Source organism: Miniopterus natalensis, chromosome 5 (assembly GCF_054644295.1).
Source record: "Miniopterus natalensis isolate mMinNat1 chromosome 5, mMinNat1.hap1, whole genome shotgun sequence".
NCBI classification, from domain to species: Eukaryota; Metazoa; Chordata; class Mammalia; order Chiroptera; family Miniopteridae; genus Miniopterus; species Miniopterus natalensis.
In genome coordinates, this window is record NC_142085.1 from 32,654,655 (window position 1) to 32,681,789 (window position 27,135).

General features: G+C 32.9%; 1 protein-coding gene across 2 annotated transcripts in view; it reads left to right on the top strand.

The window, feature by feature from the left end:
* The window catches only part of SMAP1 (small ArfGAP 1), a 106,687-nt gene that overhangs the window by 25,822 nt on the left and 53,730 nt on the right, over nt 1–27,135 (top strand). For both annotated transcript variants that reach the window (XM_087817469.1, XM_087817470.1), the window contains exons 2-4: nt 3,036–3,169; nt 17,221–17,306; nt 25,167–25,242. In XM_087817469.1, the coding sequence (XP_087673595.1) occupies nt 3,036–3,169; nt 17,221–17,306; nt 25,167–25,242 (296 nt within the window). The remainder of the gene's footprint in view (nt 1–3,035; nt 3,170–17,220; nt 17,307–25,166; nt 25,243–27,135) is intronic.

The window sequence follows — 27,135 nt, forward strand, 5'->3', positions numbered from 1 at the left end:
CATGCAGATATGTGTAGTTTATTCCTTTTCACTGTTGTGTAGTATTTCATTGACTGGTGAGATAATCATACTGGTGAACATTTAAGTTATTTCCAGTAATTTTTAGAAACTATGCTGCTATAAATACTCTGGTACACGGCTTTTTGCATACATGTATGAGTTTCTTTGTGGTGGTTTTCAGCCTATTTGACAGTGACTCAAACATTTTATAGCATGACTTGATGTTGTATGTATTTGTGTCTGTACACGTTACTAGTTTTTTCTGAAAGTCTAACAATAATATTTACCCTTCATATGATGCACTCATTTCCTTCTCTTCTAAAAATAAATACTTGTTGAGATTAAATTAATACATCGCAACCTACAGTTTAAAATACTGCTGTAGGGTGTGTTGTGTGTGTGTGTGAGTGTGTACCTGCACAAAGATATGTCATATTACATATATAAATTGATTGTGAGAGAAAGAGAAAGAAAGAGGGAGGGAGGGAGGGAGAGAAAGGGGGTGGGGGAGAGAATAGATTGATTGGTAGAAGAGTTTATTTATCTAGAACTTGACTAGATTTCAACAAATTGTTTTTTAAATGGTTATACATATTTGTACTTGGCTTGTTGCTCTGAATTGGGAACTTTGTGTTTATGGTCTTTTTACAGCACCTATTTGTCACAGAATAGTAGGTAAGTACTCATTGAATAGTTTTGTGAATGAAAATGAGGATTTCATGAAATCCTCGTGTTGAGGGGCTATTATCAAGGCAATTTTAGGAAATGTTACAAGGCTAATTTTTTAGAGTGGATAATACATTTGTAATTTCAGTTAGGCTTTAAAACATCTATTTTTGGAGGTTCATAACTATATTATTAAGATATGATAGCATATGATAACTATATTCCAAAGAAAGATGCATTGACAAAATTACATTATTATTTAATTTGGTCAAAAGTTATTAGAACTAAAGCTTCCCATAAATGATAGCAAAGTGGTTTTTTTTCCCTTTCAGGAATTAAGAAAATGGTTTTTATAGCCTTAAATTGTTTAAAACCCAAGCATCACCTAACATTTAGTTATCTCTAGTTTTTAAGCTTTTGCTCAATATAACATACCTATTTTTTTCTATTACTGCTAGCATTATTGTACATGTTCTTATACATTTTAATACCTGTATGACCTTTGCTTATTATAAAAATGCACCACTGTACTGGGTGCTAAGGTTTTTACCTGCATTGGTAGTCCTATCACATATAAATGATGCTTCCTGTTTAATTTATTCAGTTGTAACTTTTGTTACATCAGGAAAACTGTGCTATAGAGAAAAAGTCTCCATTTGGCTATGGTCCCCTAGCAGATATGCTGAGGGGGATTATTCTATTTTAAGAATAAAAATGAAGCTGCACTTGGAATGCCTTGAAAATCTTTTGTTTCCCCATCATGCTCTTGACTCACTGCTTTTTTGGGAATTGTTTTTGAGAAAAGTTAAGATATACTTGTTTTGCTGACCAATATAGAAACTTCTCTAGAGAAGAAAAAGTATTGTATTTTGATTTTCAAAATTTCTTAATATGACATAAACTTGTACTTAAGTAGTGCTTTAAAACTTTCAACAAGTTTTTCATACAAGTCTCACCTAAGTAATGAGGACAGCCAATCCTAACTCTGTTTAATAGGTGAGAACCTTTGTTGCTCAGTTTGTTTCTTGTCCAATGTAATTTATACAGCTCAAAGGTGGCAGAGTAGGTTGACAGCACAGTCTTCTGGCCTTGAATTTATTTTGACACTGTTAGCAGTTAAATAGAGCAAGCCCCAGATGTTTGTCACTTTATAGGTGTCATTTCTAAATTTAAAAGTAGGATATTTTGGCATAAATTGTATATGCATAACCTGTTACCTAAGGAATTTGGGAGGATATATTTAGTTTTACTGCATTATAATTACTAGCTTCAGTGTTATTTTATAGATTGACTCTGACCTTTAGATAAAAAATATGTGCTTAAAACAAGCCTAAATTTTCTGAAAAGCTTGATTTTTTTAATTGATACCTCTTACTGTATATATTTTTATAGTAAAATGATTCATACAAATCTATTAGTATAAGCCTCTGACCTATTTGACAAAATTTCTAGATATTATTTTTATTTTTCCATTTTTGCTTGAATTATACAAGCAATATGTAAAAATAGTCATAAGAACATTTAAAATTATCAAGAAAAAACATTCAAAGGTATGAAGAAGGGTACAGCTGAGGCTTGTATTCTTGTGTACTTATGTGAGTTTCTCTATTGTGTTTTTCAGAATTTTTTGACCATGAGCTAACATTTTATAGCACACCTCAGTTCATCTGTTAAATTTCATAATCTTAGAGTTATATTGGAGATTAATCTGATACAAGGCTTCTGGAGCCAGTCCTTGTTGTTTCTCATGCTTGCGAACACTTAATATTAATTGATTTAAATTTTTTTCTAATATATTGAATTCAAAATGGAGATTGTAATAGTTTTAAAGGGCATATTCCCTAATTACTAGTGAGGTTGTGTTTGTTGTTATATGTTAATTGGCCATATATTTCTTCTGTAAATTACCCATTCATATCTTTCTGCCCGTTTTTAAAATTAGGTTGGTTGCTTATTTCTTACTAATTTCTGAATTTTATTTTTTAAAATCTCTTTGATTTTTATTTATTAGTGTTCTTTTAAGCAAAGAACTTTTTACTGTGGGATGTTACTATTCCTGGTTCAACTACGTGGAGTGAAAAAAGTGTTCTCATAAATTAGTTTTAAATTACTAGATTTCGGGGAAAGTTTCTACAAAAGCAAAATTAGTAAACACATTAAGGTTCTTGAAAGTTGATTTATAACCTTTCAGTACAAACAAGACACATTCTTCTTAGCAGTCTGCTGCTGGTGCCATTTGAAAATTTAAGCATGTAAATTCTGTAAGCCTCCATTATAATTGTATTCAAAAAAACCCAGAATGATGTTTAAGTGCTGTCATGATATTTTAGTTTTTAATATTTGCTTTCCTTTTTTTTCTCCCTAATTAGGTCCCCGATGGGCTTCCTGGAATATCGGTGTGTTTATTTGCATCAGATGTGCTGGAATCCATAGAAATCTTGGAGTTCATATATCCAGGGTCAAGTCAGTAAACCTAGACCAATGGACACCGGAACAGATACAGGTAAACATTTTCTTACTAATAAATTATTAAAAATATCTAGAGTGAATTTAAAATCTTTAATCCTTACATCTAAGGATTAATATTGAAATGTAGTGTGTTGAAATGGCATGTGCCACATATAAAATATGCGTGTTATTTGAATTGTCAATTGACAATGTTTTTCCTTCTTGAGTCTGTAGTAAAGTCAGTTTTTATAATCTATTTTTATCTAAAATAGTGATTTTGAAGTATTTAAAAAATGAATTCCTTTTCCTTGTATTGATGAAATTTACCCGTATAATTCTATAGTCTGTTTTGTTTTCCTGTCAGTAGAGGGAGCCTGGGTAAAGATAAAGAATAAACCACCTCTAGCATAAAAACTTAACTCACAGGAGAGGTGTTCTTGATTTTCAGACAGGCCTAATAGTTGGAAGACAGCCCAGTTAGCAAATGTTCTGATTACTGATTTGGACTTGTTTCAGATGGTTTAGCTTTGTTAGAGATAAGTTTGTAATTTTAAGGGTTTGCTGTATTTCCAGTATGACAGTCTTAAATTCGCAAAATCATACTTTCTAATTTTAAAGGTTGAATGTTGGTGTAAAAATGATTATTTCTACTGGTTTTATTTTATAATTCGCAGTGAAATTACACTACTTTTTCTTATGCCCTTTCAAAATACTTTGTTAGTATGAAGGCTAAATACACAGATACATGTAGTTGAACCTTAGTGATACACAGACCTCACAATCAGAAAGAACAAAACAAAACACAAAAATTGGCATGAATGGGGTGAGGTAAGGGTAGAGAGAATGGGGAGTGGTAATAAAATAGGTTATTTTTAAAAAGATACATCCATTTGGTTAAAGAAAGTAAAACTTCTATACTGAAGACTTATTTATACCAAAGTAAATTCTAGAGGTAGCAAGGATTGAAATATTTAAAAAAATTAAACCTTAGACATCCTCGACGGAAAAAAAAGGAGTCGAGATCTTTAGGCTATATAGGCAAGCATAATTTATTTAGTTCAGTTTTAAATAAAGTTTTGAGCTTTTTGCTGGCTAGGGCATAAAAGAAAGCATGGTACTTTATGTGTTTTCAAGATCCTTGAGAAAATTTACCTGTTACATCAAGGAAGCAGAGCTTTTTGAACATTTCATATAAGTTAGTGTTCTGTAGTAACTGTCAACACATTTCATGATGTTGTTTCTTAAAGTTATCTTTAAGAAAATGTGAAATGTACCTTAAAAATGTAACTTGGTGTTTGTAATGAGTTATGGAGGTACGAAGCATTCAAAACCCAAAGTGTATTGTCTTTTTAATGACTATTCCAAACTAAGGACAAAACATGAAATCCCTGGACAATTCAGTTCTCTAGAAATATTATTTTTCTCAACTAGTCAGTTGAAAGGAGTTGAATAGCAGGTGATTAGCTGTTTTTTTCCTATAGCTTAGAGCAGAACTTCCCAGTCAGAGGGCTGTAGTTCATTGGTTTTCTGTGGAATAGGTTACAGGTATACCATAGGATACTATTGTATTATTAAAAATGTAGGGATTTAGAAGACAATTATTAAGTAATATACAGTCTTTGAAATTGTATTTAAACACTACTTGTATAGTTCCAACTGCCAACTTCCTGAAATAAGAATTATTATTTTGAAATGTAAGACTTTGGTTAGTACTTGTCATCAGAGAATGCTCTTTATGGCTCCATATACCACATATCTCCTCTTCCAGGTGTCCTTTGATGAGAAATGTGGTTAGGATGCGCTTAAAAAAAATTACATGAGTAGACAATAAAATTTTACTTAAAAAAAAAAAAAAAAAGAATAGAGAAGCCTAATCACACAGACAGATGTACCATCCAATGTTCTTTGTAAGTAAAGCCAAAGTTGTTCCTTAAAAATTATTCTGGGACTCGTGTAATATAAATGAGGAGGTAGGTGGTGAAGACCCCAAGGTGCTGTACTATAGAACACAACTTTTATTTTAGCCTAGAAAATTTCAAGGCAATTGATTGTAGATAGACAGTAGAACAAAGTGATTAAGAAAGTTTTCCTAGTTAGACTGTCAGTTAGACCTGGATGGTTACAGGTGGATACTTAATTTCATGTGTCTGTTTCTTCATTTGTGAAATGGGAATAGTAATAGTGCCTACTTCTGTAGGTTGCTATGAGGATCAAATTAAAATTGACAAAGCATTTAGAACAGGACCTGGAATATTTTAAACACTCAATAATGTTAACTTGTCAGTTATTTGTAGTATTAGCCCACTTGTTCATTATGTAAAACCCTCAGTATTGCTGCTTTGAATATCTTTCTGACCTTGAGCAGTTTAACCTTCTAGTGAATCTTCTGTGATGAATTGGTTGCTAAATGCAGTGCTGAGTAAATAAATTGATTTATTGTGTGGTATTGAGTGTAAATTAATTAATTTTTGAGCATATTTGTGAAACATAATTTATTTTTAGTAGTATTCGATGTCAAGGCATTTTGAGATGTATAGTTAGGTATATCACATCAGTTGTCTATTGAGGTTGCTCCTAATTCAGATTTAAGCATACCGTATTTCCTGTGGTGATAGGTATGTTTCATATAATCCAACTCAATTTATACCTTGCCTCTTTCTTCTTTTTTTCCTTTCTTTAATGTTTGCTTTAAAAAATTGAGGTGTAATTACAGAGAAAAAATTTACAGATATAAGTGAGTTTTATTTGTCTTGGCAAATGTCTATACTGTGTCACTAACAGCCCATTGAAGATATACAGAGCATTTCCATCACCCTAAAAAGTTTCCTTGTGCCAGTTTCTAATCAGGTCCCTCAGGGGCAACCACTACACTAATTTCTAGACCCTTGGGTTGCTGTGCATTGGAATTTTTATATTTTGAAGTTGGTTTTTATTGACGCTGACTCTTAACTCAGATTAGGGGAAGTAAACATCACGTGATTTAGTGTTCCTTATTCATATGATATTTTATAAGAATTTCCTTGATATAAAAAAATGCTTGGGTGGTATTTATTTGTAGATGAGAAATACTTTTACTGCATATACTTCTATGTCTTTTCCTCCCACCACGCCAACATTTCATGAAAATCATGTTTCTAATTTTCAAAGATGATACACTATTTAGTTTTGGTTAGTTCTGGGTTTTTTTTAGATCTTTTATTAGTTAATGTGGAAATATGATTTTATCTCTGAGCCCAGTTGAGCTATTAAGTAAAAATATTTTTTGTGTGACTTTGTAAAATGTAACTAAAGTTTTGCCACAAGGTTTCTTATCAGCTGGCTATATGTACAACATATTTATATTAGTTAATTTATATATATGTTGTGTGTGAGATAATTTTTTAGGGGTTCTACCATACCATAGCTGTGTTAGAATTGCCGTATGCTTATTTTTAAAAGAAAATAATTTATCTTCCAAAACTTATTGTGATTTTTAGCATTGAAATAGTTATTCACCTTAAATCTTAATAAAAATTTTAAAAAAAAATGTAGTTCATGGTCAGATTAAATGTCTTTATTGGATTTATTGCCAGCTAGGTCTCTTTTTTTTTTTTTTTTGAAAGGACTGATTTTTTAATACTTTTATAAATACTATAGCTTTAATTTTTTTTTTTTAATTTTGTACTAGTTCATTAACCCTAAGTCTTTTCATTTTCCTCCGTTATTTATAAATTCTCAATTATTTATTTTCAGTGTCTGTGTTGAAGGAGTTAAAATGAAGATTATTTTTATTGTAGAGGAGTGTTATTTGTGCTCTCAAGTTTCTTAGCTCACTTTGTAGAGAGAGGAAGGGAGAAAAGGAAAGAAACATCGATGTGAGAGAGAAACATTGATTGAGTGCCTCCCGCACACGCCTCGACTAGGGATGGAACCTGCCACCTTTTGGTGTGCTGGACGAGGCTCCAACCAACCGAGCCACGCTGGCCAAGGCTATTTTTATTTTTTTAATGAAGCTACTAGAAAATTTAAATTGATGTAACTGTCTCAGATTATCATTTTGTTGCACAGCAGTGGTATAGATAGTTGTTATGCATTTACCTGTAGCCATTGCAGCCTTCTTTTGCTTAATGTTTGCACTGTATATCTTCTTTCATGCTTTTATGTTTAACCTATCTATGTCTTTAAATATAAAGAGACTTCAAGACAAGAAATACTTACATGTGGTATGCTCTTTCAGTATGTAGTTTCAAATTTTTTTTTTATTTCCGTGACATTTCAAAAATTAGTTTTTTAGTATTTTGTTTCCTTGTTTAAGTTTTCTTCTTCTGTGACTTTCTTACCTGTATGTTGGATCTTCATTGCTTAACTCCTATATTTGTCACTTTCTCTTGGATCCCTTTCATTACCTCTTTTTAAAATTTAAAGTATTTTTTTCTTTTGCCTCTCCAATTTTCTTGTGTTTATTTGTTCTCATGTTCCATTTTATTTCATATTCATTTCAGGAATATTTTTTCTTTTATTTCTAATTCTTTCCTGAGTTTTTATTTTAATTCTCAATGTTTCTAATTCCTGATTTAGTGTTCTTTCATAACTTCATGTCTTTTAACTCATTTTACATGTTCTTTCATATCTTGTACATGTGTTTTAGCTCGTTTTGAATTAGTAGGTTACAGTTTCTATCTGTTTTCTGGTCCTGTTTGTTCTAGTGTTTCATTGTAGAGATGTTATTCTGCTTCTAATTCTCTTTTTCTATGAGATTTGACCTTGATTCTTTTCTGTTGATTGATTACTGTTATTATTTTGAGAGAGAGAGGGGAAGTGAAAGGGGAGGTGGGGAGGGGGGAAACGTCATTTTGTTTCACTTATTTATGTATTCATTGGTTGCTTCTTGTATATGCCCTGTCCTGGGATCAAACCCTAAACCTTGGTGTATTGGGACAATGTTCTAACCAACTGAGCCTACCCAGCCAGAACTTTCTTTTCTGTTTATTATTTTTTGTGTGACATTAGTTTTCTATTACTTTTATTTATTTATTATTATTTTTTTTATATCTTTATTGATTTCAGAGAGAGGAAGGGAGAGGGAGGGAGAGAGAGAGAGAGAAACATCAGTGATGAGACAGTGAGTCATTGATCGGCTGCCTCCTGCACACCCCCGACTGGGGATCGAGCCGGCAACCCGGGCATGTGCCCTGATGACCGGGAATCGAATCCCGATCGCCTGGATCCCAGGTCCACGCTCTACCGCTGAGCCACGCCCGGCTGGGCTCCATTACTTTTAAAAGGAATTGAACTTTGAGATAGCTTTTCTAGACCTCTCTCTTCAGTTGTTTTCATTTAAGGTTTAAAAATGTCAGTTATTTTGAGATTTTTCTTGCTTCATTTCTTTCTCCTACTTTTATCTGGACATTCTCTTTCTTTATTCATTATTTCTGTCCTTCTCAACTTTTAATCATTTCCCGGTAGTTTCTCCTCAGTGAATACGTTGTGAGAGTTCATAGAGGCTATATTGTTTTCCCCCATTCCGAGCTTATTGTGGACCCATTTACTTGCTATTGGATTGGATAAAAAATTCTTTCAATTTCATGCACTTCTTTGAGATTTGTTCACTATAATTTCTAGTTTGTATCTTTTCACTATTTTAGCATTCTGTTCTCAGATCCACCTGATTCCCCATTAGGCATCATGGGGGAGGTGTAGTGATCATTAGGGCCTTGTCGCTACCCGATGCCATTTTGGAGCTTGGGGGTACTCCATCACTAAGTTTTATTGTAAATATTTTCCCTGGGTTTTTGGTTTTTCTATCTAGCTACTGTTTTTTTGTTGTTGAAGAGCTTGTGGGAGCTTCAAAAAATGTCACCGCTAATACAAAATTCCCAAGACAAGCAATATTTAATAGAATGAAGTTAAAAAAGCTAATTTGGAGAGCTCCATGATTTAACTACATTTGATGTATATGTGTTAGAACATTGTTTAACCTCTCTCTCAAGATTTTGACCTTTAGATAAATGTTCATAGTGCCTTATAACACCAGGCACATAATAAGCTTTCAATACACAATTTTCAGTACACATTTATTCAAGAAAACCCAAGGTCATGCAACTTTTTTCTTATTTTGTAGGAAGAGTACTTATTGTAATTCCATCAAGCTGACAGACTTTCTCAGTCATGGCCTTATATACACACTTAACTTGTAAAGTTGATTGATCTTCAGTTTATGCTAACTCCTTGCCAGGATCATTAAGTGTGTCCTCAAAGAAGAGCAGAACAAGCAGTCAGCCTAGTCTTGGATTTATGTATTGTCTGCATGTGCAGAGTAAGGTGAAGAAAGAAATGTGATACTATCTGTAACAAAATTTAATCTGTGAAGTTCAATAAGTGTGCATTTTTAAACAATCCTTTTGGGGAAAAGTCACTTTTATTTTGAATTTTAATGTGCAAGATTTTGCCCTATATTTTCTGCTTTTTCTTGATTCATTAACTGTTTTTAAGGTTACATTTTAAAAAGATCAGTAGTAGTATTTAGAATTCTGTTTTCCTAGTGATTAGTTATAGTCCTTGGGTCAAAGCATTGAAAAGAATGGTAAGATATTACTTAGTGGAAGTCTTTCATTAATTTAACTGTTAATTATATATTGCCTAACTAGATAGATCTGAGGGAGTATAACTAAAGGAATATAAATTATTTGAGGATAAAGGCTTATATATATATCCCCATATAGAAAGCTATATTTGGTAGGAAATTGTTAGGTGCCAGTGAATGAGTAGTTGTATAAATGGATCATGTAGAAACATAATTACTTTAATTTCATTGCACGTAATCCACTGTAGACCTAGGTTCTGGTTTTGGCTTTGTTAAATAAATGGTGTGTGATCTTCAGCAAGTTACTAAGTAGTAACTCCTTTTTTTAAAAAAATAAATATTATGGTAAGTTTAAACATATTTTTTAAATGTTTTAATACTACTTTTATTGTAAGTTTCATTTGTTTATGAATTTCTAAAAGCATATTATGGTACATGAGGGTCTTTTGGGCAGAAAGATGGGGAAGCATGTTGTATTTGAGAAAGTAAGGTAGTGTTCTGCGACCAGAGCATCAGTTGCAGTTATGTGTGTCATGGGAGGCAAAGGTTGAAAGTTGCAGCCAGAGGCTGGTTTGGTCTCAATCCTGAGTGATAGAGGGTGAGTACAGGGACAAAGCAGGGAGCTCTTAAAATGTTGTAAGTTTAAGAGTGACATTTAATGTTATGTTCCTTTTAAGAATGTGAATCTGATGGGCTTGTTCCCTCAGTCGCCTACGCATTGAGTGACTAGATCTTGAACTACAATACTGGTAATTGGTAGATTATCAGGGGAAGCCTACAAGAAATATTGAAGAGTTACAATCACTAAGACTGACAGAGGGAAGAGTCCTGAGCTGAACCTTAAGCACCTAGGATGACAGTAGTAGTTTGTTCCTAGAATTCTAGTGGTCTGAATTTCATAGTAAGTACAGATGACAAAAGACTGCGATGTGAAACTTCTTCATCTTTGTCATAACAATGTTTAATTTTATTGCTTAAAAAACAATGCATTCTCTGAATTTGTAGCAACAAGCAAATGCTGCAGAAGATAATCAAGATCTGAGAATATCTAGATACTGTGAAAAGTGCGAAAACTGGTAGCTTTAATTCCACATTATTATTTAAAATTTAAAATTTTTTAATGTGTGGTTTGCTTTGTTCTTAAAAAGAACAATTAAAACAGAAAGAGAACAACTCCCCTAAAACACAATTTTATGAAAACTGAAGGAATGGACTCTGTATTAAATATTTCCAAAGAGTTCCTGAGACCAAAAATGGTGGCCCTTCTTTTCCAGCAGCTGGAATCCAAAAGATCTTGAAACCAGTCCTGAAAAGCTTGCTCCTATGCAAGAAATCCTGGTGGCTTTTGAGAGGAAGATAGAGAACTATTGTGGAAAATTTCAAGTGGTAGTAGAGGTGAGTCACTGACATGAAGAATTTATTCAGGGACTATAAATATTCATTTTTCTCTTTTTAATTGAGTTTTTCTTTTCTAAATATACATTCAGCTAAGGCAGTTTGAAATCTTACTCCCTGCGTTCTAAAATTTAATGAATAGAAAGTAGTAGAGCAAGTAGTATTTCCTCTCCTACACAAAAACAAATACATTGAAGTTCTAAGAAGCAAAAACAAATACATTGAATTTTCAATGATGGAATCTTCAGCAACAGTACTGTTTGTTTAGGATGATGCTTATGCTGGGAAAAGACATGGTAAATAAATGCTGTATTTATACTGTGAGTGTAAGGTATACTTGGGTGAGATTTATAAAAATGTACTAATGCAATTTGATTTATAACCTTTTGGATCATCAGAAGACTTTGTTCTTCTAGTAGGAGTGGAGGATACCAGTGAGGAGGGTCTCCTTGCTCTGAATACCCTGGCTAAGTTCCCTCTGGATAGAAACAATGCAGGATTAATATAGTTTTTCTCTAATTATTTTACTGCTTTGGGGATTTGAAAATACATGGATATGGTACAAACTTCCAAGGGTACAAAAGGTACAGTGTGAGCAGTCTCCCTCCAGTTTCTGTCCCTCAGTCATCCAATTTCCCTCAGTAGGAACAACCATATTTATCAGTTTCTTGTATATTCTTACCAAAATATTTTGTGCATATCTACAAATGTACAGGTGGTACACATTTTTAGTTGTTTTCATATTCTTACACATTAATCTTTCAACCTGGAGGTAAGATTCTTTTCCCCCATCCATTCTTCAGAAATTTGGGTAGAAGAGTACTGATTTGCATGGTTTTACCTTTCTTCCTCCAGATTTAACATAGGCATGTAGTATCCTTCCGTTATACACTAATATGTAAGATTCTATTGATTATTTTAATGTTTTGTAATTTTGCCTTTGGGACTTTTAAAAGATCTAATTGCTATAGACCTAATCGTTTGCAACAATATAGTTGGTAATCTCAGTTCTTTATTTTGTAGCTGCTATACTTTTATCCACTTATTTCAGTCTTTAAAAGCAGCAGTAAACTTAGAAGGCCAAATCAGTAGTACATCCATAAAATTTATGAAAATTATGCAGATAGCTTTCAAAATAATACATTAGTGTGAATTTATTTTAACAGTAAATGGTTGTTAACCATGTACCTATTAGTGTCTGAAGGAAAAAGTGCAGGAAACGTTAAGGGGCCTGATAGGAAGTAGGTACTGAGATAAAGGGGAGGATGCACGAAGATGAAAGAGAAGGGAGGCCCAAGGAGCCGTAGTTCTTAGAACTTGCCACTGGACTCAACTGTGTTTGGCTTTATTTGGGCTAGGACAAACAGAAGTCATAACCTGAAGTAGTTGTATCACTTAGTTGGATTTCACAAAGAGCTGTGCTTTCCAAGATTGTGGAAGATTAAAGAAAAAAATTGATGTTTTATTCTCAGAAGAATGAATCATTAACTTGGAATATCAGGTGGCCTATCACTTATTATTTCCTGATATTGACAGTGATTTAAACTAGGGCACATTTTATTTCTATCTGTTTCTGTTACCTTTTGTCTTCCCATTCACTAGACGGCTCTTTTTTCCCCCCCTTCAGTAAAACACTTTATGTGTCCTGCTTATTTACAATTTTCCTCCCACTGGAGAGGCCCCATTGACATAAAACAGTGATTTAAAAAAAACATATACAGTACTATTACATAAAAATGAAATTTTCTTTTACATTTGTTTGCCTCTTGATTGATTCTGCCTATTTTCATTTACTTCTACTTTTTGTTACTGATTTGTTTGTTTAGTTAAATTTTGTATGTTTATTGAATTACACAACTCCAATAAATACATGCCAATTAAAATTCAGATTCTCAATTTACTTCAATCTCTGTAAAACATTAAAAACTTAGAACTCTTAGAATATAGGTTTTGTTGTTTTTAGAGCAAAAATAGTAGGTTTGGGGATTCTTAAATGTGATTTATTATACCATTTCCAGGTGAAGCCTGCCTTTGCAATTATAATGGTGGTAATTTTGGATGAAGTTGGTTCATTCAAAAAGTATAATGTAAAATTCACCTTTCTAAGAACATATAATACAAAATAGGACAAATTGAATTTAATAGGAATAGTAAATAATATTAACTTTAAAATATGCTCTACCTAAGTGGCAAATTATTTAAAAGAAGTGTATGGCCTTTATCATCCCCCACCCCCTTTTTTTGGTAACCAGTCTGCTCATCAAAGCTCTGGAAAACTGAATTATAAGTCCCAAAGAATAAGCAACTAAAATTCTCCTTACAGTTGGTGCATTTTTCTAAAGCATTTTTGATGAGAGAACCTAAAAGAAAAGGAGTAATGCTTTAATAACAGGAATGATGCTTTAATAATGGAGGCACAGTATTCTGTTTTACGTTCACATTTCCTGGATACTTTTTTTGACTAGTTGGTACATGGCGGTAAGGATTGGGACTGAAGGAACTTGATCCTAGTCTCAACCCTGTAACTGATTCATTGTATTACCCAGTAGAGAAAGAGAGAAATTATATAATCTCTGCTTCAATCCCTCATCTGTAAAATGAAAAGTGAGCTTCGAAAGCAAGGAGCCTGGTGTTTGTAAACCCTGCAGCACACAGTTTCCAGTTTTGTTAGATGCAGCCTGAAATATCTAAACTATTGACAGGCTGATGTTGGTTCTATCAAAAGATAAATACTCATGGAGACTTCCCTGGCCGGTGTAGCTCAGTTGGTTGGAGCATCGTCCCATACACCAAAAAGTGTCAGGTTTGATTCCTGGTCAGGGCACATACCCAGGTTGCGGGGTTTGATCCCTGGTCAGGGCGCATGCAGGAGGCAACTGGTTGATGTTTCTCTCCCCCCTCCCATCCCAAATCAATTAAAAAAACCCAAACTCATCGGATCTAATAATCTTGGCCCTGTTATTTAACATCCTGCAGCTTCAGTTTTCGTTCCTGTCAAATTTGGGTAATAATGCCTAAATCCTGCCTTTTAAAAAAAAATTAGTCCTTGCCCAGCCGGTGTGGATCTGCAGTTTAGCATCAGCCCATGAACCTGGAGGTCATGGTTAGATTCTCTGTCAGGGCACATGCCTGGGTTGAGGGCTCAGTCCCCAAGAGGGTGTTCAGGAGGCAGCTGATCGTTGATTCTCTCTCATCATTGATGTTTCTATCTCTCTCCCTCTCCCTTTCTCTTTCTGAAATCAATAAAAAAAAAACTAAAAAAAATTAATCCTTACCTGAGGATATGTTTGTGGTTTTTTAAAAATTGATTTTGAAAGAGAGAGGAAGGGAGAGAGAAACATCGATATAAGAGAGAAACATCAATTGATTGCCTCCCACATGCACCCTGACTGCATTTTAATGCCATATATGTATATGCGTTATATATATAATATATATTATACATGCAATTTATAATAATATGGTATTAGTGTACAAAAGTAGAGTATTGAAGCTAATGTTTATTATTGTAGTCATTAGGATGTTTTCATTATTTTCTGCTGGTTACCAGACAACAGTTTGCTCTTCAAGGCCAATAGAATAATTTTCATAAGTGTTCTATAGGGCCCTTGCCTATAGTGTTCTGAAACTAAACAGCTAAGGAGTAGTTTGTACCATACTCCTATCACCTCCTCGAAATGTAGGCTCCTATTTATTTTCTCTAGTTCTAATCTCCAAATTGTTTAACCTTTTATCTCTACTGATCTTTTCATTGCTGATCTTCCTTCTAACTGTACTCTATTCTACTTTTTAGAAATTATCTGAGCTTACCAGTATCTTCCTTCTTACAAAATGATTTTTCTACATCGGTGATATCATTGAATCCTTGTTTCCCCATCCCAACTAATAACCACACACTCGTGCACCTACACCCAGTCAGTTTTTTGTAGTGGTCTCTTGTAGAAATAACACATTATTTCACATCACTATTCCCTTTCAGATTTTTATACATCTTTTTTTGTTGTTGTCCTAATTTCGATGGGTAGCATCCCTAGTACAATATTAAATAATTTGATATAATGTACATGTATGCCTTGTTCCTAAATATTTTTTTTGTCAAAATAAAGTATCAATGACCTACATTAAAGAAAGAATATTTTGTATAAAATGTGTATAGTCATATTCATTGAATATAAGATATCGCTGATTGTAAGATGCACCTCCATTTTACAGACTAATAAAAAACATTCATCATAAGATACCATCAAGTGTAAGATTTATTACTATTTCATAAATGTTAAAATATGAAGAAAAATGTAACAGGATCAATGAGATATGGCATGTATAGTAGATACTGTTTTTAGTCTTACTAAATTTTTTGTTAATATTTCCATGTATTCTTGCTTGCTTGATAGAAACTTCAAATTTTCTTACTTTCATAGTTTCTGTGAGCTGTATCTAAGTTACTTTTTGCTTCATTGCATATATTGTGCAAACGTAAGAGATATTTTTTTCTAGATCTAATTCTTTCCAATTGTTTAATGTGTTTATGATTACATAACTTGATCTATACTCCCAAATTCCCACTGTGACACAAAGATGCAGCATCATTTGAATATTTGAGATGGAAAACATTTTTTCATTTTTCAGGAAGAATAAGCTATCCTGCAAGTTTCTGAACTCTTCTCCCACTACACACAATTATATATTAGCTCTACTCATACTAACTTCATGCTAGGATGTTTCATGATATAGTAGAGTCCTCTGACTTTCTACTGTCAGTTTACTTTATACAAACTTTCTTATCTCATATACTTTAAAAAAATATTTTAAAATTATAGTTGACATATAATATTTTATTAGTATCTGATACACTTTTGAAGCTTGTGTTTATTTTACCTTAGCCTCTTTTTTTTCTAGAGCTAAACAACAAAAGAACCCTTTAATTCTTTTTTGGTTTACTATTCCCTTATATTTTCCAGCCCCCTGTTACTCACTTTCTCATTGTCTCTAGAAGAATGACTTAGAAAATCTCGTTTACTTTGAGAGAATACTTACGTTGAGGTGGGGTGGAGTAGAGATCCATAAGTGAGTGTATATTAGTATTTCGTATTCCTTAAAGCTCTCAGTTGGTACAAAAATCACTATTTTTTTATTTGAAGGAAAATAAATTCTGTGTACCCTTCAGGGCTACAACTCAGGGTCAGCATCCAGTAATCTGTTAAACCTGGATTGTCTTCTCTAGGATGTGGGTGTGTATGTCCAGGAAACCAGAAAAATAAAAGGACTTATAAAAGCTGATTTTACTACCAATTAAAACATTTTAAGGAACTCAAGCTCTATGTAAATGGTGTAAAATAATAATAGAATAATGTTTTGTTTATAAATGTTAATTTAGTTTCTAATGTAATAGACTTTCCAGGAAGTACTGTTTGGCTAGTCTTTACTCATAGATGAGACTGAAATGTAATTAAACTGGTTGAAGTGATTATCAAATACTCTTGGGGTTTATAGATTTTAGGGAGAAGGTTCTATGAACTCCTGAACATGTATGTAAAATTTGGCCATTGGGCAGGTGTGGTTTTTTTTTGTTTTTTTTGTTAGGGAGAGTATGCATAGCTTTAAGCAGAATCTCAAAGACGTTACTAACTCAAAAAAAATTAATACACTTCTGTAGACTTCTGACCTAGAACTCACTATTTCTCTTTTATCTGTTTTCCATGACGATCTTGATTGTAAATCATGACACCCCAGAGTATTTTGAAGCTCAAAACAAAGAAAATTTGATCTTGAGTTGTTACTTATAAATGGTAGCATTGTTCAAGTGGTATATTTAAAACAATAATAATTACTGCACATGAACTACCCCCAGGAATTCACTTTTAGGAAATAGTGAGTATAAATGAAGATGGTATTGTATGTATGCACAGAAAAAGGCATTAGAAAACTGTGGATCCATATATGTTGAAAGAAATGTGAAGGATTAGAAATAAGTTTTTATTTTGAACACGAGGAATTTTATAATTGTGATTTAAATTATTTTTCTGGAAATAATAAATGTTACCTGGTATTTGTATATATATGTGTACATATGTATATATGTATGTGTGTATAGGAATTACTTTTTAATGTTCATGTGAATAATGAAAATACTTGATTATTTTTTATAGTGCATGCAGGATATGGGAAATACTAAAGCAAGACTACTCTATGAAGCCAATCTTCCAGAGAACTTTCGAAGACCACAGACGGATCAGTATCCTTTAATATTTTTTTATTGTGAGTTTGTAAAGAATTAATTCATTCTTACAGTTCATATTTTAACTGTTTAGGAAGATGTGAAAAGATGTGAACTTTATCATACTGTTGTTCATTGAAGATACAACTTGATTTGCCCTAGGCTGTGCTTTGTATGTAGTCGATTTTTGTTAGGAATCTGGTAATACATGATCTATGTAGTATTTTTTTCTCTAATTATTACTAAGTATAAAACATTATACCTATTCTTCCTGATTGATCTCCAACTCTTTTTTTTTTCATTAAAAGTTTTTAAAAATTTATTTATTGATTTTTAGGGAGGGAGGGAGAGGGGATGAGAGAGAGGGTGAGAGAGAGAGAGAGGAAAGAAAGATCGATTTGTTGTTCCACTTATTTTTGCATTTAAGTGGTTGATTCTTGTATGTGCCCTCACTGGAGATCGAAGTGGCATATTGGGATGACTTTTTAACCAGCTGAGCTACTTGGCCACGGCTATGATCTCCAACTCTTGATTAGACAGTTTATTTTAGATTGTTTATTAGAGATTTGATTTGTGAGTATCTTGAGTATTTAAAAAAATCTTTTCCAAAGGGATTTTCTTCACTATTTATGTGAAGTAGTTTGGCAGGCATGCATTTAGATGGCAGATTACATGTTTAGTGGAAGCACTGAAGTAATTTATGCGAATATTCACTACTGACATTCCATCTTTGCATAGGTTGCACAACTGTGTTTACTTTACAAATCTGCTCTACCGAATGAATAGAATATTTTCTCACAGGTATTTTAGTTAGGATGTTGTTCACATTTGTTGAAGGTAAACATTTGATCCTATAGGATTTCTCTAACTAATATTGAAGTTTAAGAAAGTAGCTCATCAAAATCGTCCTGCTATAAATAAGATTATCTAATTCATTGTAGGTATTTGTGATTCTATCCAAAGGTGACATTTGCACTTTTGGCAATAAAATGTAGTTTCTTAAAGATCAGTCGTTTGTTACCCATTTGTGAACCAAAACGGTTTGTGTGGTTAAAACAGTGAAAAAAAAGATATTTTCTCACATGAGATACAGGTCATTATATATATTTTCATATTTATGTAGAAACCTCTTAAGTTATAGTAAAAAAATTAGTATTTGAATTGTTCTGTTTCTGTTTCTGCTTCCCCACCTCCTTCCCTCAAATTTAGCAATCTGGTATCCAAGGCTATTTTTATTATAGCAAGATCCTAGGGTAAGAATGGGAGGTATATTTCAGACATAAAAATTGTGTGAGAAGTATTAAAGTGTGAGGAAACATGAAACTTTAAGGTTTTGATGTGACAGGATTTAAGTTTTATGGGTTAAGTGACAGTAGAAGCTTATTTTCCAAATTATGAAGGGTTTTTTTAATACTGTGTAGACCAGTTTAGACCTCATTTCATTGGCCCAAAGGGTTGAAGGGTTTGAAAAATCTTGAAGGGTTTTGAAGCAGGAGAAACATTGCAAACATTAGCTTCTCCACAAGGAAGATTAGTTGAAGGAGATCTTGGAGTCAGAGAGACCATACAGAATATACTAGGATAGCCCTGAGTATTAAAGAAGGCATAAATTGAATAGTGACATTGAGAATGGAGAAGCAGGCAGTTGGGAAGATCAGAAAGAAATTTGGGAAAGCAGGAGCAGTTGGATTAGCTTTAGATTGGCTTTGTTTCTAAGAAAAACACTAGATGACCCCAGATTTTCTAGCTTCACTGAGGTTCTGTGGAATTCAGTACCAGATGAAAGTTTAAGAGTTAGAAATGAAAGATAATGAGCCATGCTTCATTACTTTGGGCAGGTTGAGGTGTGAGTTGGACACATATTTAGAGATACCCATTTAGTAGCTGGAAACGAGTCTGTACCCTAGAAAAAGAAGAATGCTTGATTTTTCAAACTAAATGTGACTACTTCTAAAGCATTTACAAATTATGGTCATATTTATATGAGGTATTGGCCTCTTACTGTTCACAAAAAGATAATTTAAGAGAAACTGCTGAAAGAGGGATTTTGTCTAAACAAATTTGAAATAGATGACTACTAATTATAACAGTATAAGATGATACCTCTTGGACCATGAGACTGGCCTCTATATCTAGTGTAATGCTATAGCCTTAAAAATTTTTTTTTACCTTAGTTATAGCAATAGCACTCTTATCTCTTTGTTTAATTACGAAACACTGTGATTGGGAGTTTGTATTAGGAAGACTAGAAAGAAAACCTGTCACCTTTATTTTATCAATCATTCTAAAGATCAGTGCTCTTTTAAAAAAGCCTAACATCTCTGCACTTTTATTGACTTAAATATAGTCGTCTCATCTCTAGGGGCAAGTAGAACCAAACTGAGTAAAATTCACATAATATGGGACCTCACAGTGTTCTTAACAAAATTTGTCACTTTTTGAAAGCTTTACAATTACAAAAGTTATGCAGAAGCTGCTGTGAAAGTATAATTTGTTATGTGGGATGTGGTTAATTATGGGCTGCAAGTACTAGTGCATGACAAATGATAGAGCTTTACATTATTAGGATATTTCATCTTATCTAAAACTTTAATTACTTCAGTTCCACGAGATCTATTGTGCACCAAAGCTAATCAGCAGTTCTCCTTTGAGCTTTTGAATGTTTTATTGCTGTCAGTAGTATGTCTGTGGAACTGGAAGATTTTCTTCTTGGGATTAGATATTAATTTAATTGTCTTTTAAATGGTGTCTTTAAAGAACGGAAAAAAATCTTAAAATACAAATAAATACGTGTTAAAAGATAAAATACATAGTAATGTTAAATAATTTTCTAGGCTTATATATAGTACCATTTGTTGGTTTTGAGGATGAGGACAAGGATAATGTACTGAATGTTTTGAAACTATTGGCATGGAGAAGATTCTGGGGTATTTTGTTGTTTGTTTACTAAATCACAAATGAACCACTTAAACTTGAATTAATATTAATATACAGGGGTAGGCAAAAGTAGGTTTACAGTTGTTTGTATGGAAAAATATGTAATGCAAGAATAAATAACAAGAATAAACTGCATTTCACATACAACTATAGACCTGCTTTTGCCCTACCCTGCATGCCTTACAATTACTATTCTATTCCTTTTTTTTGTTGCTTTTTTCTTTTTTTTTCTTCTCTTGAATACTCTGTCATTATAACTAAATCATATGTCTCAAATGACACCTGGAAAATAAATATTGGTATTTCCTGATCGCCAAATTTATTGGTTCTTTTGTCTTTTTTTCTCATTTTTTTTTATCTATTTAAACTTGTGGCATGCAAGCCATCTTAGCCCTTAGCACAGTAGTTGCTGTCCATTTCCTTCCTCTGCCATGGGCCTTGTGTTTTAAAATATTTGACTATCAAAATATATTTATTAATGATAAGAGCTAAAAATTAAATGTACTCACTATGTGCCCTGCACTGTTCTTAATATACTAGCTTAATTCTTACAATAATCCTGTGAGATGAATCTTAGTGTTACCTCTATTTTAAAGGTGAGGAAACAGCTCAGCTGGGCGTGGCTCAGCGGTTGAGCATTGACCTAGGATCCAGGCGATCGGGGCTCGATACCCGGTCATCAGGGCACATGCCCAGGCTGCAGCTCGATCCCCAGTCGGGGTCGTGCAGGAGGCAGCCGATCAATGACGACTTTCATCATTGATGTTTCTATCTCTCTCCCTCTCCCTTCCCCTCTCTGAAATCAAAGACATATTTAAAAATAAAAAAAATAATAAAAATAAAGGTGAGGAAACAGAGATGCAAATTTATATAAAAATAAAAGCTAACTTCATTTATTGAATACTTACTGTTAGGTACTATGCTAAGTGCTTTATATATATATTATCCCCCAAATTCAATAACTTTGTGAGATGAGGATGATTCTTTTCATGTATCTAGGTATAGCTAATCAGTAGATTAGCTAACTTCAAGGTCATAGTAACTGCCAGTTAAATAGCAAATGGCCTTACTCGTACCAGAAATGAGGATATACATTGGAGCCCATCTTCTTTGGGAATTAGTTTCCCTTGAAAATTTATCAAATTGTTTATACTGTAGTTTTCTCTTAACTGTGGTTTCACTTTCTGCAGTTTCAAGTAACCCAAGGTCATCTGTGGTCCTAAATAGTAAATGGAAAATTTCAGCTATTTTGAGAGACAGAGAAAAAGAAGGAGGGAAGGAGAGAGGGAAGGAAGGAGGTAGAAAGAGAGATCACATTCACATACCTTTTATTACAGTATATTGTTCTATTATTAGTTGTTGTTAATCACTTACTGTGCCTAACTTATAAATTAAACCTTAGCATAGGTATGTATGTATGTAAGTATGGAAAAAATATAGTGTATCTAGGTAGGGTTCAGTATGATCTGCGGTTTTAGGCATCCACTGGGGATTGTGGAATGCATACCCCTCAGGTAAAGGGGGGCTGCTATAATGACAGTTTGCAGACACAGAGACACTCTATAAATCCACTTTGGCTGTTTTTTGCCCTCTAGGATTGGAATAGAATTCAGGAATCAGTATCTACAGGCCCATGAGCCAGCTCCTGATTTTATAATTATATTTATTAGAATACAGCCATGCCCATTCATTTATGAAAGTTCTGTGGCTGCTTTGTAAAAAAGCTTGCTGATCCCTGGAGTAAAATATTGTTTCTTCAGGTGAATTAACAATGCAGAGTTTGCTTGTTTTTGGGACCTGTGCAAAAATATATAAGGACCATGTGATACATTCTTGCTTTATGAGACATGTAGGAACTAAGAGCAAATGAGAACATTACATGTTCTCTAAATCAGTCTTAGGTGACTCCCATAGAATTTTAAAAATTCATATTGTGGTACGCTTTGATTACTTTTTAAAAAGTAATGTTTTGATACCTAGGTTGCAGGTTTCATCCATGGTTGGAGCACATACTAGAGGCAACAAATTGGTGTTTCTCTCTCACATCGATGTTTCTCTCTCAAAACAAGAAAATACATCCTCGGGTGAAGATAGAAAAAAAAGTAATGTTTTATGTTAATAATTAGGAAACTCCTATTAAGTTCATTCTCCTGCCCTAATGCTTTATTTTTATTTTAGTTTATTTTTATGTTCTTGAAAAACAACTTTTGTCCGTTATTCTTAAAAATTGCTTACTTTTTGATAATTTTTTTTAATTCTCACCTCAGGACATGTTTTTAATTTGAGAGAGAGAGGGGAAAGGAGAGACAGAGAGGATGCGGGGGGGAGTCAGTTGCCTCCCATACCCGACCGGAGATTGAACCCACAACCTGGGTATGTGCCCTGACCTTGAATTGAACCTGTCACTTTTTGGTGTAAGGGACAATGCTCCAACCAACTGAACCACAGTTGCCAGGGCACTTCTTTGATAATTTCTGAAAGAGCTTTCTATAAGCAGAAATTAGACTCAGATATTGTTAAATTGTTTATATAAAATGCATTAAGTATATAGTAAGATTTCACTGATCTGTTACTTCTGAAAATTCACAGCAACATACCATTTACAAGATGTTAGTATTGTTTTTTTCTCCAAGAAATTGCATACATAAAGTGTTTCCTGTTTTCAAATTTGGTGTTTATAATGTCATCATAGTTTCCAGTATTTTAGTTTTACTGTTGCTGGTTAAGTTGTTTTATGTACTGTGTTTTTAATCAATAATAATAATGTTTTGGTTGTAAACAATGATCTTTTCTTCATCATAATAATTTCATAAAAGAGAGTAATGAAATCTTTTCAAGCTTGAATATGTAGTATACTTGAAACAATATCCAAAATAAATTGTTTATCTTTAAGAAGGAAGAATATCAGTGTGATTCTCCTCCCAGATATTTAAACATAAAAATTATACTTTAAGAATTTGGATTTCCCAAAATTTTCTTAAAAACTGTGTACACATTGTGCTATATAATACTTATATAACAGTAGATGTAGTTACTGTTTTAAAAATATTTATATAATTTTTTAAAACAATAAATATATTTCATATCACCTGAAGTGAAAATTACATTAGTGTAAATTCTTTTTTCTCTTCCCATTTGTGGAGATAAAACTTGTCTGTACAATGAAAATTGCTCAATTCATCCAGCTTTTTGATTGTTTCATTTTTTTCTGTTAGAAAAATAACATAATATGAACTTAGATTTATAATTATTAGCAAACTTAACATTTAGCTGATTTACATGTGAAATAATTTATGTAAAAATAACATTTTTATGAAGATCTTGGCATACTTGTTAATTTGTTAATTTTTTAGTATTGAATTAGCTGCCAAAATGCTCATATATCTAAATAAGCAGCCTTTTAGCAACCCTGGCGCCTTACACTTGAAAGGGTCTCCAAGGCTACTTTGAAAATGAAAGTACCCTCAAAATTTGACATTCTTCTTTAGATTTTAAAGCATGTATTATTACCAGAAATTAGCTGATTCACAAATGAACTTGTGTTGACCAATAACATTCTGAAAAGGTAGATGTCATACATTCCTAGTTCCGAATCACAGCTCTCCTTTATACTGTAGAATCCCAGAGAACTTTTAAAACTTTCAGTGCCCCAGTTTTAGTTGTAAATGGCACTTACCTTGTAGGTTAAGAGGAGAAAATAAGATAATGTAAAGTGCCTTTTACATAGGTTATAGAAAACTATCTTTAAAAAACAACTTTCAGTCATTCAACTTACTTAATAAACTGAATGTTTAGATTTTCTGTCTTGCTTGCCGGTATGAAAGGCCTTTGAGTGCTTTCATAACAGCTCAACTCTTATATCCACTGCACAGTGGTCTGTCAACTCTTTTATTACCTATAGCCTTAACTGTCCCTGTAAAAGGCTGTTTAAACTTCTAATATGGAGTTACTGACTGAAAATGTATTGTTTTACTGCTTCAGGTAATTTTTCTTTTGAACTGAATAATGTCTTAACTTGGGGAACCACAGAGGTTGTATTTTAATGTAATTAATTTCCTTTGTAATTCTGTCTATTTTATGCATTAAAAATCACTATTCCAGAAAGGAGTACACAGGCTTTGCAAACTGGGGTTCATGGTACTAAAAGGTTAAGAATCCTTGATGGAAGAATTTCCATTTTAGTGGACTACAGTATGATAAAGCAGTGATTGAGTGGCAAGAAAAGTCATCTATATCAGATAACCCTAAACTCTCAGATCCCTCTAGAAGCAGCTCACTTGATCAACAGGAAAGGCTAGTTTATAGCCAACTTTAAGAAAATTAAATAGTACTAACTTTGGCTTTAGCTTGTCTTCTCCATTCCTCAGATTAAAAAAAAAAATGGCTGCCACTCAGACAGAAGCAACCATGTATATTGGGAAAAAACATAAGTAGTAAAATCTCAATTGTTTAATTTTTCCAAGTTGTTGATTCTTCAACTAAGATGTGGACATAATATGTACATTACTGGGTTGTGGAAGGACTAAAGGAAAGAACTATGGACAACACATACACATAATGTCGGGTACACTGTGGGCACTGTGTGGGTATTAGTTTCTTTACTTAATACTGAAAATCCAAAATGAACCTTAATTGAATTTAGAGTTTGGCGGAGATGGGGTGGAGCTGAGGAGTATCATGGAATTGAGAAACATGGTTACTTTTCTTTCTATATTGGGTTTAGTGGTTTTGTTGATTGGGGAAAATTTCCTGAAAGAGACGGACTTTTGGTAGAAGGAAAAGTAGGTTATAGAATTTAATTGTAGAAATAGTGTGAGAGGAAAACACAGACTGAGGAGTAGGAAAAATGAATTTAGAGTTTAAACTTTGTAGAGAGGAATGAATCAAAGGGAGTGTACATGTCACTGAGCTCATGCTTTTCCTTAAGTTATCTGTTTTCAGAGCAGTGGAATTTTTCATCAGAGATAAATACGAAAAGAAGAAATACTATGATAAAAATGCTATAGCTGTTACAAATGTAAGTAAAATCTTCATCTCTCACCAATTTAAGTTTGTTAAATAGATCTTGAACTTCTAACATACAAATTTTTATTGTAAAAATATACTATATACTTTGTAAAATTTGAATATTGGAATTTTTTGTCACATGTGTTAATGAGCTCTCCTGAAGCAGAACTCTTGTTTTGTTAATCCTCATGGGAAAGTTTTTTTTCACTGATTTTTACAGAGAGTGGGATGGGGAGTGTGGAGAGAAACATTGATGTGAGAGAGAGACATCGATCAGTTGCCTCCCACATGATCTCAGACAGGGTGAGGATCCTGCAACCCAGGTATGTGCCCTTGACTGGGAATCAAACCCGAGACCCCTTTCCACGGGCTGATGCTCTAACCACTGAGCAAAACTGGCGAGGGCTGAAGCAGCACTCTTGATTTAGAAAGGAGCATATTCTAAGAGTCTAATAACTGCCTATATGGCATTTAATTAAGTTAATTTTATGAAATTTGCAAAAAGAGAAAGCCACTAATTGAAAAAAGGGGGAGAGAAAATTATTTTACTGCATTCTGGCAATTTGTGAAAAATCAAAAAGGCCGACTTATCCTCCCCTAAGGGCTTTGTTGGATCTGTTAATTGGTTATTATCAATCCTTTTGATAACAGTTGAAACCTTACTATAGTGATCAAATACATTATATGGTATCTCTGTTTTTTTATGTGTTTTTCCCCCTGATTTTATTTTCTCATCCCAATTTATAGTTCAAGACTAATTGTCTATATTGAGGCAATCATTTTTTTCGCCCTTGATTTCTAGATTAATAAGCAAGCTTTAAGTTAGTGCATCTTATTGGTTAAGTCATCTGTCAAGCAATCGAGAGAATACTTTCATCTCATTTTAGATGCAAACTGGGTTTTTCTTTTCAGTCCATATGGAGAAGCAATAAACTAAAAAAATTAAATACTAACAAAGTAAGGATATTTTAATATGCTGTCTTTGGCTATGGAAAAAATCTTGTTAATGTTTTAATATATCGTTAATGTATATTTTGGAGCGAAGATACCCTGTGTGTAGAGTTTGGGCTGCATTTACAATGAATGCAGAAGAAATCTTTGGGAAGATTGATAAAAATTGACAATATTGAGAATTATGTTTACAATCTCCATAAAACTAAGTTTATTTATAGCATTATGGGGAAAAAAGGAATGACTTTTAAAATATAAGTAATATGTTTTCATATGATTTTTTAAGAAACCCTTTTAGTATGTTTTGTAAAATATACTGCTTTACATTAAACATTCTTTTTAATATCCTAAATGTTTTTATTGAATTTATTGGGGTGACATTGGTTAATAAAATTATGTATGTTTCAGGTGTACAATTCTATAATACAACATCTTTATATTGTATTGTATGTTCACTTCCCCAAGTCAAGTCTCCTTCAATCATTATTTATACCCCCATGCCCTCTTCTGCCTCCCCCTACCCCCTAAACTTTGTGATTATATAGATATTTATAGTATTTTTTTCCTTCATGGAACAGTTTATAAATTATTTTTATGTAGTAATGTATAGGAAATGGTTTTATCTTTAAATGATAGCTGCTGTTACGGAATTTTTTTTATCCCTCTCAGGTGTAATAATGGTATTATACTTAGTTAAGAGAAATTCTTCACTCGTTAAAGATGTATGATGGAATACAATGTTTAGGATTAAGTGTCATGATATCTGTAACTCATTTTTATTTATTTTTTCTATTCATAATAATTAATGTAGTAATTAAGTTATATAAACACATCTAAAAATAACCTAGTATATAAATTATATTAATGATGAAATAAAATACTTCCTCCCACTGTCATGTATATTGCAATAACTTTATTCATAGTCTTTACATGCATCAACATCGGTGTCATC